The sequence below is a fragment of the Netta rufina genome (genome assembly GCF_964035555.1).
Source record: "Netta rufina genome assembly, chromosome: 6".
Lineage (NCBI taxonomy): Eukaryota > Metazoa > Chordata > Aves > Anseriformes > Anatidae > Netta > Netta rufina.
This window is the reverse complement of record NC_140129.1, coordinates 21,466,868-21,484,332: the sequence shown is the minus strand read 5'-3', so window position 1 is coordinate 21,484,332 and position 17,465 is coordinate 21,466,868. Positions and strand designations below refer to the sequence as shown.

The 17,465-nt window shown below is 37.3% G+C and overlaps 1 protein-coding gene across 1 annotated transcript in view; it reads left to right on the top strand.

Moving 5' to 3' along the window:
• Positions 1–319: 319 nt before the first annotated feature.
• CSRNP3 (cysteine and serine rich nuclear protein 3) overlaps positions 320–17,465 on the top strand; it is a gene marked incomplete at its 3' end in the record, with an annotated part of 76,364 nt that continues 59,218 nt past the window's right edge. Inside the window, exons 1-2 of the mRNA XM_084288848.1 lie at positions 320–388; positions 13,149–13,319. Of these exons, the coding sequence (XP_084144974.1) occupies positions 13,172–13,319 (148 nt within the window). The 5' untranslated portion in view covers positions 320–388; positions 13,149–13,171. The remainder of the gene's footprint in view (positions 389–13,148; positions 13,320–17,465) is intronic.

The following is a 17,465-nucleotide window of genomic DNA, read 5'->3' as shown; positions in this document are numbered from 1 at the left end:
AAAAGAAGCTGAAGGGGAGAATTGCAATTTACTACTGGAGCTGAAGGTTATTAGTACACTTGTTTTTTTTTTTTTTTTTCTTGTCTTTAAATTTTGGCATTACCTGCCAGTACAGAGCATCCTCAGTGATTACTAAGTAGCATATTAAAACTGTTTTTCAGATGTGGGTTTTTTTTTTTGTTTGTTTGTTTGCTTGCTGTTTTCCCATTTTGCTAGCATGCAGATGGGGGTTGGGAGCGGGAAATAAGGGGGCGAGGAGAGAGCATGTTCCAGAGGATGCCAGGATGACTTCAGTTATTGGATGACTGCTGTCTGATGGATGGAAAAAGGAGGAGTAAACCTTTCAGTCTGCATTGATAGAGCTGAAACACAGAAAGCCAGTTTACAGGTAAGGGAGGAAAAAAAAATCCTTAATAGCTGTTCTTGATCCTTGCCACAATATTTCTTGGCTTAAAAAAAAAAAAAAAAGCATGTGCAAGCATCTTACTGTTTGTTCCTCATTAATGACTATGAAGCAGCTTCTCAGCTTATTATTTCTCCTTTGTAGGAGATTTCAACTTAGATGAGATCCATAGGCATTGAAATCATAGGCATGCCTAATGCAATCTGATAACTCTCATTTGACAGTATGGATATTGCATCTCATTGATGCTGAAGTTGTTCATAAGGCTATAGGAAGAGAAATCTTACATGTGATGGAAATACTGTTGAAAATACAGTGTATGCTACCAGCAGTAAAACAGTGCAGGAAAATCTAAAAATGTTTTCTTTGAGTTTGGGTAGGAAAAGGGACTTAAAAATAAACTGTTTCAAAAAATGTACATATTTTTATTTAGTGTTGAACATACAGAAAGAGTGGCTCCTCAGAGCAATTCTTAAAGGATGAAGGCTGTATTGTGGATTTTTGTATTATTTCTTTATTAGGAATGTATCTGGTTATAATTCAGTCATACATTTTTTGTCATAAAAGTGCATATAATTAAATTATGCATACAAGATAGACAAATCTTGTAATTCTTAATGCAGCTACAAACCAGATTCAATAAACTGTTGAAGTAGGTTGTATGAAACATATTTTACCAATTTTACGTGTTACCAGTAGCTTTAAGCTCACAGAAACTGAGGATGGCAAGTAGCAAATAACTCACTTGTTACAGAAAACAGGATTGTTTATCAAGATACATTATTTGAGGGTATAGAATTACAGTCCTGGTTCCACCGAAAAATTTGGAGACACCAGTATTTGCCTCCCTGGGGTGCAGATTTCAATGTGTGTACTCTACTGACTTATTTCTGCATGCTTTACATGTAGCAAATAGCTATTATAGTACAGGACCCCATTATGCTGGTGTGAATCAGAAATCTTGATTGAAATAAATGAGTTGTGATTATATATTGTTGCTGATGTATAGATTTTTTTTTTTTTTTTAAACAGTCATTTACATTACTTGACATTACTGGTGGAGATAGCACTGTGGTGGGAGTTGATTCAGATAACTATATTTTTTGTTAAATTTAATCTCATTATTATATTAAAGGAGCTGCTGCAGATGTTCGAGTAACCACTGTATATTTCTGATGTGACCTTTTTTTTTCCTGGAATTTCTTGAAGTTAGTTATAATAATCAAAGAAATACCTAATTTTTAAGCAATTTTTGATATCAAGTATTTTATGGAAGAAGTTCCTGTTTAAATAATCGATTGTTCCTTAGCAGTTGTTAATTTTTGTGAGACTTACCTGTGTCTTTCAATACTGTATTCTGAATTAATCCATTGATAGAAAAATTGGGAGTGTTATTTCATGAACAGCTAGCTTTTAATTAGTTGTTCATCTTCCTACCCCACTGAAAATATAGTCAGGGGATTATCTAGTTGTCACAGTCCATTTATACCCCATTGAAATAAAGGGAAGGATTAGAAGTTTTCAGCTTAGTTTGAGATTATATAACTGTATATTCATAAAGCTAGATTCTGCTAAAATATTAGAAGTTAGTTTTACTAGATTTGAGAGATTAAAATCAGTAAATGCATATATTCAGTTTTCTTGTATTCACTTAGAGAAGGCCTAAATTTCTCAAAATGGGACTTAATTAAAAATTAGCTGGAGAAGGACAATAAAACTCTTACTGATTGCTAAAGAAGAGTGGAAGAAACTCTGTCCTTTGTCCACATTTTGTACACCTAACCAGCTGTAAGCATAAGGTGTTGTTTCATTTTCTTCTAGCCATTTCTTCAGAGAATGGAGCCTGATGTAAGTTTGCTAAACAAAAAATCAGTAAGACTTAGTGATTCACAAAATTATTCTGAAAAACTGAGAAACTGTTTTTATATCTGCTATTCACTGGAATGTGCACACTGGTAAATAATAAGTGAAAAATAGATGAGATGCATCCTGATATTTGATTATTTGTAAGCAGTTGATATGTATCTGAAACCATAAGGAAAACGTTGAATTAAATCTCAGATTTGTACGTTTCACCCCACTTTTTTTTTTTTTTTTTTTCCTGAAATGAGAAATTTTTCTCAAACCAGCTCCAGTAACAGAGAGGAGTTGATGAAAACAAAGATCTAGTACCACATGTATTTAAATTATTCTGTCTCCTTGGAAACGCCGCTGCTGCCGATGGATTTTGCTTTTGCTGGCTAAAAATACCTACTTAATAATGACAATGTGAAAGATACTGGATAAAACCACTATGCGTGTCACTAGTTTTAAAGTTTCCTAATGATTCAGGTATTCTACTGAACTACAGATTTACACTTTCTATCCAGTATTCCCTATCAGCTGCTGCCAGCACTCATCAGCTTGGGGGAAATGAGATAAACTCATTAGCTTTGGTTGCAGACCCTACTGAGAAGCGAGCGTGAGAGTGGGAGGCAGGACAGCTGAAGAATTAGAAAGCAGGCAGCAAGTTGGAAAAAAGTTCCTGGTGGGGGTGTGAGCATGCATTGTGCAATGTACTTGTGGATACAGGCTTACTCCCAGTGGACTCAGGAAGAGCATGTTTAAGCCCTGCCTTTGTACATTTCCTTTGTGCAAATAAAATATATATGTTTAAATACATTGCAAATCTTTTGTGAAGATTTTCTCATCAGCTGTATGTGTAGATGACTAAAAAATAATAGAAATTATTTTAAGTTAAATATTCAATTGTCTTAAACAAAAGCTCCAGACTAAATCACTAAAAAACCGCTTGTTGTAAGCAAGTAATTGCACTGGTAAGGAATTTCATCCTTTAAAGAATTAATTCCACTATTTTATTTTTTTTATCCACTTCTAACTTACTGATTCCCTGCATATATTACAACTTCTTTTGTTGTTAGCTGGTATTCAGTATATATGAAAAATGCCACTCTTCTATTTATTTTTCTCTCTCTTCATTTCCATTGGTTGGCTTCCTGACTGTGCCAAGAAAACAGAACAAATGACAGATGTTTCCTTAGTGCTGCGTGGTGGGCGAAATGTGCCTCTTTTTTATTTAGTTAGTATATATGTGCTTTGTTTTGGCATAGATCAAAATCACTGATTAATTTTCCAGCATTGAATGAGGCATTTTCCCTGTTCTGCAGTGTCTCAAAGGCAACATTAAAATATTACGTGGTATTGTTACATAGATAAATAATTAATCCTCTGCAAATTAATACTAAAATCCATTTTTAGCTGACAACACGAGTACCAAAGGTTACTTAAAGTGAAAGCTGAGCACTTGGTTTTGATTAATTGAAATGAGTAAGAGGAAAGGATCTGGTATCTTTCATTCTATAAGAGAGTATTAACATATTAATAAGGCAAATTAGTAAATGGATTATAAAAACTTTTCTATGAGGACAATAAAAATTAATCATAGCAGGCTTTCATGTTGAGATTTTTTTTTTGTATTAAGGTGAGAAAAGCTGGGTCACAGTAAAATTAAAGACCACTTTCCTACAGTATGTAATTTAAAATTCCATGGAGATAATAAGTAAATCTGATCATTATTTAAGGAAGCAAAGGTCTGATAAGTTATTGGAAGTAACATCAGTGTGTTTTTACAGCTGTAGCTGAGTTGTGCCAATTTGACATGATTCCTTTGATTTCTGGGTATAGAGGCAGAACTTCTCATCTGCTGAAAACTGTAATGAGAAAGTTTGTCACACATTGCATGTCTCTGCGCAGAATTTGTGGAAGACAGGGATAATAATACGGAGAGAGTACTGCCTTTTTTTTTCTTTTTAATAGCAAGTTGTAGACAGATAAGCTGAAGTTTCTGCCAGGTTAGTGTTTTTGTTTTTTGTTTTTTGTTTTTTGTTTTTTGTTTCCCTCCAGTTCTTTTCTGCATTATATGTTTATGCCTGAAAAAGGAGAGAATTTAATTGTTCTGTGCTATACAGCTGGTATCAGACTACATAGGTGAAGACAGGCTCTCCTGTCCCCCCAAAATACCAACCCATCCATTTCTCATGTTTCTAACCCCTCATCACCTGACATCAGACATTTTCAAGACATCCTCTCATGTATAGGTAACATCATTTTTGTCAATAATTATTGCAAAAGCAAGGTAAGAAGGATTTGTTACTTCGATATGTAAAATTTGTGCATACACATGCATGTCCCCATTCATACAAAAACCATTAAGCTGGAAGAGTTTGCTCATGTCTTTTTGGGTAAAAGAGGAAAACATAGTTCAGAGTTACTTTTCCAAGTATGCTCTAAGACATTTTTGTTTCACTAGCTTATGTTGGTTCTTCTTGTAGTTCAGGTTCATTTTTTTTTTTTTTAAACAAACAAACAAAACTCTGTTGTTAAGCACTACAGATTTCAGAAGAAACATTGTACCAAAATGCAGGAATCATGGGGCAGAAAGGAAGAACTACTGAACTGGTGCTGTCTCTGTTAGCTGTTGGCAATGGTGAACAAGCAGACAGGCTGTGTTTAAATACATGCTGATTTGCGCCCTGTTGCATGCTGTCTCAGCTGGAGAGGTCTGAACGCCCTTTTGGCACATACTGGCTAAATCCATAGTGTATGTTGGCAGGAGTATCCTGAGATGTACAAGATTTCCTACCATTTTGTGCAGCTCCTCAGCAGGCAGTGTACAAGATGTTCACAAAAGAAGGGTGTGGAAGATGAGTACTGAAATAGTATGAGGATGGATTGCAGCTTGTCTACTAATGTTTCTACCTGGTCTAATATGCAAAATTTAAATTAAAGAACATTCATTTTTCAGCGCTTTTTAAGTTGTTTGCATTTCCAATCTCCACTACAGAGCTGGACCCTATTGCTATTCCTGTTGCTGGGAGCAGCTTAATGCAAAGGCACTGTGCCTAAAACATGCTGAAAACACTGCTGGTGGTCTCAGAATCACATTCCAGTTAGGGAATGCTAGTGAGGGGTTAAGCAAACCAAACGCTCTGTCCAATTGCAAACAGATGCAATAATGATGTGTTGCTAGCATGCTGTCTCATACAGCGAACAGTCCAGTTCTTCCATCACTTCCACGTTCACTCTTCTTTAAAAGGCTGTGTACCCATAAAAGTCAGTTGTCAGGTGGCAGTGTCCTGCTTACATCTCAGTTTTGTGGACAGTTGACATCTCCTGGCCAGAGCTTTGCCATACACTGTCCTTCTGCAGCACATTCTGAAAAGTAATAAGCCTTTTTTTGGTTCACATACAATCTTAAAATTTTATTCTGGGATACAGATGCTTCAATAATGGAAGCCAAATAAGTTGCACTGTTTCCGTTCCTCAAACAGAAGCAAGGGAACATCTTCTGCAATACTGTTCAATGAAGAGATTTTAATTATTACTGAAATTTCATCATCGAAGCTTAAAGCCTTACAGAAGATAATTGGTCAGCACCAGGTTGCTGGTGGTTTACCTGAAAACTTTGGTGAGGACTTTGTGACAGGCCCAGCTAAAAGTGTCCTAGATGACTTAGATGAAGGTGAGGTATTATGAGCCTGAGTTTGTGACCCATCTTCAGCATGACTTACTTCTTGATCTCCTGTTTGCCTGTAGGAAACAGTACCGTTTATGCATCATTCACTCATGTGGAAGCAGTTTTTGATGCAGCAAATTTAAAAAACTGTTATGAATGAAATGCAGCCTCGAACCGTGTCCCTTCTGTAGGCAAATCTCATCTGGAAAGGAATGTCTCTTTCATTGTTGAGTGCCTCTGAATCTACTTCTGCCAGGTTGCACCCTGGAGGCCTGACTACAAAGTTCCTGGATGTCTGCTTGAATTATCACTGCCTCTTACCCCCTCTCTCTTTGCTCTTCAGGCACCATGCCTAGGAGAAGGCATTCCAGAAGACCTAGGAGAACCAGCCTAGAATTTTCTTGTTTACTGAATTGTTTGTGTGTTTCCTGTAACTGTTGAACTCAGTCATCAGAAAGCTGCTTTAATACTGTTATATACGGACATTTTATATTTGTATGGTGGAGAAGGGGATATGTGCACACTTGGTGTATGTAGGACCTTATGGCATGCTCTTGGAGACCTTATGGCATGCTAAGGGTGACAGATTTACCACTGACTATTGCATCCATACTGCGTGCAGGGAGAGGAGGTGAGCATATGCCAGCATCCCTATGGCATTCTAAATTCATTGCTGGTGGAGCTAGTGGCGCGTACAGTGGAGTGTACAACAATGTGTAGGCAGTCTAGAAGATTCGTGGATTAGTACTCAAGTGTGAAATCAGGAGTGCTCTAAAGCAATGGTATAGAAACCCTGCAAAGAGCAGACTTGGCAGGATTTGGCTTGCAATGCCGGAACAAATTCCCTAGGTTGAAATACACAGCCTTATTCCTATGGCATTTACTTAGTGCTATGGATTTAGCTAGACTGAAGCAAGAAAGTAAAGGATTTTCCTAGTTTATAACTGTGTAACTTGACCACTGCTATAAGCGCAAATTTATGAGTAAGATTATACTAATGGTATTCCTTGTTGCCTATGCAATAATCTCAAAGTAGAATTATCTTGCTATGTGGTTTTAGTTTTTACAGGCTGTACTAGTGAAAGTATCAGAGCCTACCTCTGACAACTGGTGCTTGTGATTAGAGCTGCCAAATACACCAAAACATGTATTGCAAACATTAATTTGAATTCTGAACAGCTGTTTGATTCATGTTCTTGTACCTCTGTTGTTCACTGTTTGCAAGCATTCATGCAAATGGATTTGTGTGTGCATTAATGCAGTCCTTTACATGAATAGTCATTTTCACAAGCAAATGGTATTCTTTGTGTGAGTGATGTTGTCGCTATAGATGCTTTCAGTTATGACTCCTTTTTTTTTCCCTTTTCAAACTGTCAGTTACCCAAAGAGCAAAATAATAAAGCATGATATGTGTAACTAAGCAAACACCTTGATTATTTCATGACCATCTCTGTTACTGATGTTTTTAAGCAGATAAGAAAAATTCTTAAAAATATATCAAGTTATTTGTGAGCTAAGAAATAGACATATATTCAACAAGAATATTAATCACAACAAATAACCCAAACATCTCTGCTTGTGAGCATCAATATTCATGATTTAAATGTGAAATGATTTGCCAAGTCTCCCTAGCATGTTACAGTACATGCTGACTGGCCAGTGGGTGGGAGTTGTTTGTGATGAGTACTTGCAGTAATGTTTTGTGTGTAACATCTGTTTTCTGCATCCTCCTGTTCTGTTTGCAGTCATTTACACAGAAGTGGGTTTTGTTTGGAAGAGAATCTGTACTGCTACATTAGAGTTTACCTTATGTTTTTCCATACTTTGAATTGATACAGTTGAGATGAGGCAAAAGACTGTGTGACTCATAGGTCGAGTCTTTGATGGCTGCCTTTTATTTTCATTTTCAGGTAAGAATTAGGTAGATTTTATTATGGTATGTGATCAGCTCTCAAGAAGGAATTAGTGCAGAATAATATTTCATAAGTGAACAAAAGAAGCAATTAATTGGACTTTATTTTAGCCTAAATGCCTTTGTGCTCTTGGATTTGTATCTTGTTTTTCCTGAGCTTTAGTCAGTAACAGTTTCCTATAGCGAGCAGGAAAATATATAATCTGAGTCAGGGAACTATTTTATTATTGCATATCTGTTCCATTTTATGTTGTGGCTACTGCATATGGTACATACTTGATGTTTATGACTTCACAGGTATGCTCTGTACTTGTTCTATTTCCCATAAGATGATACATGAGCTGTATATATATATCTAGTGCTGAATTTTACAACACAGTCATTTATTTGTAGAGTATGAGTAGGATGAGCATGTCTTGGTCTTGTTGTCATTAACTGAGGATTTTGTGAATTCCCTATTTCTATATTGCAGCTTGTTGTGTGTTTTCTTAGCATCTATTAGCACATTTCAAACAGATAGCAGAAGTGCAAGTTAGGCAGCACAGGGAGAGTTTAAAGCATTTCTCCTATCTCACAAGGTACCGGTGCTTTTTGTTTTGTGGATTGTTTTTTGTTTTACTTTTTTTTCTGTCCATGGGTGGCAGTGAAAGACTGGTGGCAGCATGTCTTACAGGGGAACATCACAGCAAAAATGTCTCCTAGTACCACAGATAATGCTGCAGTGTCACCCCTCCCTTCCACTCACCAGTAATTCTTTACCAGCTCTTCTGGGGCTTTTTGCTGGTGTTTGGAGATTCCTGCTATCTGCAGGACTGCTGTAATGAGATTGTTACCATGGTTTTCTAAAATTTCCAGCCTTTTCAGGCACAAGAGGAAGTCAATCTAGCCAGGCTTTTGCATTATTTCACTCTGTAGGTTATGGGTAGCATTGTGACTGTTTTAAATGCCCCCCGCACCCGCATGGGGTTTTTCTCTTCCAGTAATAGCTCGCTGCTTCTGAGCCTGCGGATGTGGGGTGTCTGCCAGTTGTCTGGCACCGTGCAAGGCAGAGCCCGTTGCCATGGTGCCTTGAGGCCTCGCTTCGCCGGGCAGCTACCTGCAGCCGGGAGCTGGTCAAACTGTCCCTATGTGCCTGTAGCTTTTTCAGAGAGGAGGAGAAGGAGAAAGGATGAATGTGGGGGATTGAGGAAAATGGATTCTCCTTCCAGCAGGCATTCATCCTGTGCTTCTGCTGAGGCAAGTTGCCATTTTCTCTCATAACCCTTGTCTGCATTGGGTATTTGATGCCTGACCTGCAGCTCATGACAAGGCACATGTGGCTGATTTTCCTTGTTCGGATATACTGTTACCTCAGTTTGAGCTGTGCTTCACCTTGGTGTAGATTAGTGCCCCATTAGCATGGTGAGGAGCGTGGCAGAGGATGATGCAGCACTTCACTGCGTGAGCACTTTGTGTTGTGAAGCATACATCAACACACAGGGAAGCTTCCACTGTCTGCATCTTACTTGGTTGTGTGAGACAGCAGGGTGCTGGTCCAAGTCCATCTGAGTTTTTAGACAGCTATTTAATGATCATCCGCAAAGGTCTGTTTTTAATTGAACTCTGCAAGCCATCTTTTTTCCTTTTTCACCTAAACTGTCAGTTTGCTGTCTGACTAGCTGGTTCTTGTCTCAGCATTTGCCTCTGAAGGCTGAAACTCACTGGTATCTTACTGTGAGTTCGAGCATAGTGACTTATTTTTTAATTTCCATGTTCACTCTATTCTGGACATCTGTTTTTCTCAGTCACATGACATAGGTTGGTTCCCGTAGAGTCATGTACATTTGTGTACTGGATTCGATGCAGAAATGCACACCTTTGCTCATTTTTCTTCAGAATATACATACTGCTGTAGTGCTTCTGTGTGTAAGAGATTAATCATGTTTTGTGTGATGGACTGTCTTGGATATTTTGCTTTATTTTGCTTTTGCCGTGTGACTGCAGTAGCTTCAGTTTGACTCCCCCAAAATTTGAAACTACTGATTCAGTTGTAGCTGTGATGCAGAAAGACTGACAATTTAGAGTTCCCTGTCCTAGTTCCCTGATTCTGGACTTTGGGAACCTTTATAGATAACACAAACTTTGTGGCTTCATTGCTGTCAGAAGTAGGGCTCCATGTTCCACTGGGATGTATCACGTGATCAACAGTGCGAAGTGACGCTTGGATAACCAGTACTGGGTTGTATGTTGCCGGGCTTATTGATCCAGGAGGTGTGGATGTGTCATGCAGGTACTGGACGATGTCTGTGTAAACGAGGCATGGGTTAAATGTATCCAATCGAACATGCTGCACTCCTGCGCAGATGTGCCTCTTTCTGAAGAATATTGCTTCTGGAATGGCAGCTGTTTATACAGATGTGATTCTGAGGGGATCTCCTGCTGGTACGTAGTGTGTACAAACAGGTTTAGACGCCCTGTAATCTATCTGTGTGATATCCAAGCTCTTGAGTTGTGTAAATATCTTTTCCCCATCTAGCGTTTTCCTGCAGAGACTTGATACCAGAGAGACATGAATCAACAGATCCTAGACAAGTGACAACACCTAAATTTTAGTGCGACTGCTTTGTCAAGCAACCTTCTTGATAAGATAATCTTCCCGCAAGAGAGATTCAGAACAAAATTGGGCAGCAGTGATAACTGTACATACATTTTTAAATGGATAGTTATGCCTTCTTTAAGTGTCGTGTTGATACTCATCTTCTGCAGTGTTCCCATACCTCCTGGCTTATCTGTATCAGCTAGCTGGCTGTAGAACTACTCTGTCCATCCATTCAGGGATCCTGGGAATCATTTCTTATGGTTTGTTCCAGAAATATTAATACAGTGGCTTTACTGCTGCCAGGTCATGGCACATGATGCAAATGTAGGCTGTGCTAAACACAAGGAAATGTAAAACCCTTTGGTGTGAAAAATATTTGTTGCTGCTACTAGCTGTAAACAGTTACAGTGACTGAGACACTCACCATCTGTGACAGCTTTACTGAGGGGCAAGATGTACGTTAGTCATCTAGGCACTGTGTGGTATGCTTGCAGAAGACAATGTCTGGCAAAAGGGCTTTTGTCTGGTAACTGTCTCAGGCTATGAAAATTAGCTCTTTCTGATGGTCTGCACGCTAGTGATGATTATAGCTATTAGGTTTGCCTTGTAGTGTAGTAATGACAGAGGTTCTTTGGGCTTTAAGACTCCGTAGCCACAATTTCAATGTGCTTAGATGTGGATTTGACCTAGGTTTTGCTTGCACAGTAAACTGTCAGCCCTTTTCTCACTCTTCTGTCTCTTCACTGAGATGTTTGAGTGTAAGCATTTTCTTTCTCACACTCCAGCTGCTTCTTTACCCTATTCTGCAGTCAAGCTGTAATCCTTTGGTTTTGATATTGCAGGCAGTTGCCATGGAAATAATTGTGATTTCACAAATTCAGTGCTGTAAGCACTGCAGGAGGCAGTGGAAAAGGTGGTTGGCAATAGATATAGTGAAGACACAGGGCAGTTTGAAGGAGTTGTTTCTGACCCTATCCTTTGGGGTTTTCTGCCCTCTCTCCATTTTTCTAGGTTTCCAGTGTGTTTGGGTTTTGTTCCTTTTTTTTCTTTTGAAAGTGTATTTTTTATATTAATGGGTGATTCTTAACAATTTATTTTATTTTATTTTATTATTTTTTTTTTCCAAAATGATACAGAATGCACCTTTCCTTGTCCTCAGCATGAAAAATTAAAATGCTTTCTTTGTAGTATGTGATAACTCCTTTTTAGACAAAAGGTCAAAGGTTGAGATCTAAGCCTGTAGTGTTTGTCATGCATTTAGGCTGAAGAAATCCCTTTCAGGAAAACAGGTTTTTCATAAATAATAAAACAAGCTGAGAAGATTTAGACAAGCATATGCATTTAAAACTGCCTGAGTGACTGACAGTATTAGAACCTAATGTATTCGTTATTTAACTTTTTGTGTGCTCTGCAGTCAAAAAAGTTCAGTGGTGAAGATCATGTTATGCAGCATCTGTTCTGAGCATTATGTTGCATTATCTTAGCATTCCACATCTATATTGAAATCTTTTCTCTCAATTAGACACATCCAAAAAGGTAGAACAAAACTTAGCAGAGGAAAACAACTTCATTATGAAATAAATTATACTGGCATCTTGCAGACGAGTGGCATTCAGAGGAATGGGATTTTTTTGCTACTGTATGCTTGAAAGCATCAAGCAGCAACTTTTTTTTTTTTTTTTTTTTCCCCACAGCTATTTAGAGCAACTTTCCACTGATTAGTAGTCAGAGTGTAGATGTTATCTGTAACTTTTAAATTAAGATCTAGGAATTAATTTTCCATCTTCACAAGGATGTAATCAGTAATGATAGTGACAGAAAATTTAAGATTTTTTTTTTTAATTAAAGATATAGAAAAAAATGTTTTAGCCTATCAGATGCGTTAGCATGATCTAGGAATTGCTTTAAAATTATTTTGATCTTATTTTTTTTTTTACTTGTTATTCCATAAATGGAGATAAGAAGGTCAGCTGTTATAAACGAAGGAGAAACATTGAGGAATTGTCAACCCGACTCTGGCTATATTGGACAGTATTATTAGGAAGCAAAGCTCATGAAGATAATTTCAGTCCTTTGATAGTTTGTTCATATGAATGGAAATAGTCTACGTATGTACCACTACTCATATCTTAATTTCATAAATGCTCTGCAACAAACTTATGCATAAATTAAAACTGCAAAATGAGCCAGAACTGTGTCTGCAGGGCTTGGCCTGTCAAGATGCTAAGCATCTCATGCTCTGAAATCTAATTGAAAATATGGGCATTTGATAGTGCTGAGCATGTATTTCTGAACTATATTTGGTAGGGAACACTGATTTTTGCTATGTAATGTTTCTTGGTGCCAGCTAAGTTTTTAGATGTTACATGAAGGCACGTTTCTACTGAACTATATTGGATTATGTGTACTTTATGCTTAGCTAAAGCTTGCTCCAAAACTGAAATATTTATTATTTAATTTTATGCATGAGATTAGTTATAATACTTCGGATGTGCTGGTAGAAAACAGGTGGCATTTACCTTCTGTCTTAAGAAGAAAAAACTGCCTGTAAGAAAGTCAGAATGTCTTTTGGACTTCTTCCTGCAAAAGTTGTTTAAAAACTCTTGTTAAAGAACCATTTAACTAAAGGTGATAGTATCAGATTTATACATGTATATAAACTCCTCCATGATAAATGAATTTGAAGACTTGGACAGCAGGCAGATGTTTCAATGCTTCGTTGCCTCTGTTCCTGCTACAGGTGCATGTGACAGCGTTGCAGCAATGAGTGGAATTTTAAAGAGGAAGTTTGAAGAAGTTGATGGCTCCTCACCTTGTTCCTGCATGTGGGAATCAGATGATGACATTTCTAGCAGTGAAAGTGCTGACAGTGGAAGCAATGTCCATCCATCAGCTTCTAATCATTTTACCCGTAAGTACTAAAGTGGCATGTAAGACATGATCCTTGTTTTTATAACAGCTAAGAAAGGTTCATCTTACTCTGAAGTAATACAATGTAGGCTACCTGGATTTCTTTGATGTGTGTTTCTTTTCCCCCTGTTCTACTGCATTTCAGTGCTGACACTGAGGAAATACTTCTTGTTTAAAAACCACTTTCATCTAGTCGGTTTTGTGTTTGTTTTTTTTTTTTTTTTGTAAAAATTAGTAGCTGTCAGAATGAGTTTGAGGCAACTTAACTTTTGTACTGTATTGTTTTCATCTAGAGAACCTGAAATGTTATGAATGTGTGGGAGAACATCTTCCATTTTGGGTGATGATTTGGGGAAAGAGGGAAAATCAGCAGTAATTAAGCTTTAAAACAAATGCTTTTGCTTGTTCCTGTCAGTTCAGTGTTGAGAGTAGCCTGCACAATCCGTGGCTTAACAGTTATTCCTTATGACCATTCATCCAGTGTAACCAAACAGCCATCAGTCTTTTTCTTCTGCTCTATACAGGAGTAAACAGAGAAAGAAATGTGTAATTTTCTTGGAGAAGATATTATATTCATACCTGATGTCTGTATGAGACACTTGAAGAACAGCATGCAGGTGGTAGCTAGTAGAGCGGTTTTGAAAAGCCCAGGTTTTCTCTAGGCTTCTCACTGAACTTAGAATTACAGTGAGAGGAACAAAGATCTAAGACAGGTAGATGTGAAATGTCCACCCCCCTCCTCTACCCCCTGCAACTCATTACCCTGCTCTGATTGTCTTTTCAGGCTCTTGCTGGTGGCTCTTGAACTTGAACTCTTACAGCCTAGCAATACGGTTTTCAGTCTGGAATTTCTTCCACTTGGCAGTCTGCCAGAGCTTTAGTCTAGCGTGAATAGGCTTCAGGGCATGATGTAGATGCGTTTATTTTGCTTAGCTTTCATTTATTTTCCATTGTTGTGTGTTTTTTGTTGTTTTTCATTTTGTTTCATTCTTGACAAAGCCACAACCTATTTGCTCGTGGTTTCTATAGGCAACGGCAGTATTTCTTTAATACAGCTCAGTTTGGGTAACTGCTTTGTAATGTTTGTGTTAGGGAAACAAACACACACAAAACAAACAAACAAATAAAAACAACAAAACCACCCACAAAAACAATCCCTGACTGCTACAACAGACTTATAAATCACAAAATAAACTGATTAAAATGTTCTTTGTAAAGTAGAAATAAACAACAAAGTTTGAATTTAAGGAGCATGTCTCTTCATAGTGGAATCTTGGACGTTATAATAGAGTCAAAATAGAAGCCACATATACTTTTTGCAGTGGTGTTTGTATTGGGTGGTGGAGAATCAGGCCTGTAGTCCCAGACAATGCAATATTTCCTGTAAATTAGCTGAGGTGCTTGTGATTACTTTCACGTTTGTTTCTTCAAATAAAATCTTGTGAGCCCTATGCAATGATACAATATTCACTGCTTTGTTTTCCCAATTTTCCTAACAGCCATTGTTTTTGGAAGTATACTTATTTTCTGGGCAGAATATGTGTGTTGGAATGATCACAGCAACAGATTACTACTTAAAAAGGATTTTTCCTTACAAAAGGATCTGGAGTTGCATATTTAATCAGAATATTTTGACCTGATACTGGTAGAAAACAGATTCCCGTTTTCTATTGTTACTTTCACGAGTCACCACTCTCCACAAAACCAAGATGTCAAAATTTATTAACGGACTAAGATCTCTAGATGCATATGTTGAAATAAATATGATTATTTACAAACAAAAATTATGTGATAAAGTTGCAGGATTGGGTTGTGTAATATTTGAATATAGGGCAAAACATGAAAACATGCTTTGCTGCTGTATACAACTATATCCTCACTAGTCTATGTTATATGAACAACAATAGGCTTTTATAATATGTACAGTATATTTGCTCTAACATCATCTGAGATCAGTGTTGGATTCTTTCCTCCTCAGCCCACTCTGTGTGGTGGTGTGTTTATTCTGTACACATGTTCCCTGAAGTCTGGGCTCCTACTGTGTGCCCAAAGCCACTGTGCTGTTCAGCAAAATCTCAAAAGATTCATATAAATTCTTCTCACTCTTCTTTATCAGTACATACGCAGATTCATTGCATCTCCAAGGGACTGCTGAGACACAACTGCAATCTAAAAAATCCTCTATTATGCCATGAGCTCCCGTAATCCCTGTCAGTACATAAAAATTCTTTGTGACAGTCAAATGTAATATTCTTAACAGTATTTCATAAGCTGCATATAGATTAAGACTGCTGTTAATAATTAATACTCAACATTTTACATTAATCTTTTTATTTCTTTTCCTGTGGTAGCATATTTTAATCAAAAATAATTGTCGGGCATATCCGAAGCATTTAATGATTACAGTAGCATTTTATTGCTTTTCATGTTCCCAGTGGCATCCCTGGAAGTGAGTGTACCTTCTTCAGTAAATAAAGGTGTATGTCTGTGTACATGTTTGTATACATTTATAGTATTCAAAAAGCATAACAGTGTATGTGTACTATATATGTATGTAAACTATGTATGTGTATAGTTTGAAGAAGTGTATGTTTGTGTACTTAATATGTGTAAGAAGCCTGTGCTATGTATGCAGCAAACAAATTAATTCATGACATTCTTGGAAAGGAAAGGTGAATGGTGTTTGTTTCTTAGTCCCTTGAAGAAAGTTTACTCTTTCACTCATTGTTTGTTTGTTATTCATTTTACTGGAAGCAGGATTTCATTTTGTTTTAAATCAGAACTTTCTTCTAAACTAATGGTTAGAGAGGTTGACCGGTTGATTTGTGCAGGCCCAACCTTTATCTCAGATGCAGCTGGAAAAGTTGCTCTAATGTCAGTTAACCTTCTGCAGATTGCTGAAGCATGTTGCAGACTGCAGACTTTCCACTAAACATAATCCCTAAGCAAGGAGGGTCACTGAAGATGTGTAAGACCCAAGTCTGAAAAGTGCTCAATGCAGTCAAACAAAACAGAGCTGAACACTTCTTCAATACCTCAGTCTTTCTGCTTCTATGTGTTCATGCACATTCATGCTCAGGGAGCACAGGGAATGATTTTAGATGTTTTTCCTATAGTAATATTTTTTTTAAAAAAAGGTAATTTTAGGAAAGCATAGGGAAAACCAATGCATGCTTGTTCGCTGTCTATTCAAAATATATGCACCTCATTATTTGAAAGAATAAATTAAAGCTACACAATGAAAATGGTTTAAGGAAACTATGTGAAAAACAAAGAAGAAAATGAAAGCCCCTCAAATTTCTCCATAAAACTCAATACAAGGCTTTCTAGTTTTTTTGTTTTTTTTTTTTTTTTTCTTTTTTCTTTTTTAAACATCTGAATACTTCTACATTCACACTGCTGCTTTTCAGATTATTCATGATTAAACTACTTGATTTGTTCACCTACACTGGGGATAGCCTAACAATATTTCTATGTATTATGATTATTTTCGTCAGGTTGGGCTCTGCTTAAAGGGCAAATGGTTGCAGTAAGGCACTCCAGTCAATTAATAATTACCAAGTGTCACCTTGTTGCAGTAAACTCTTTTGCACTCTAGTGTGTGGATTTTGGTCTGTGATGTGGCTCAGGGAGGTGGAGAGCAAATGGCTCTTCTAGCCTTTATTAGTTAAGAGTAGGGTTTTATTTTACTGATTTTTGTGTTGCATGAAAAGAACCTAACATAGTGTTTTACATGGAGCTGGACCATCTTCAGTTGGGCTAGAGCCTTGCAGCTTAATTCTTTTTTTGAATAGAGTATGTAAGAGACTGAAGCTAATGGCAATGTGTGTTTCTAAAGTGATGTTTGATTTGTCTCAGTTAAAAAAGCTACAAATGGGACCTTTGAAATGTTGAGAATGTTGGCCAGAAGTCCCTCCAGGATATTTCAGACTCTGGATTAAAGAAATTCTGTCCCCTTAACCTAGAGGCTTGCACAGATTTTTTTTTTTGGAACAGTCTTTGTGCATTTGCTATAACCAATGTGTAGAGCAGGAGTAATACTAATATTTTCCAAATTCTGACCAGATTATTAAAAACAGTAATCGTACCTGTCATTATAAGATTGTGTTAAATTGAGGAACTACTTGACTCCCCAGGTAAATTCACT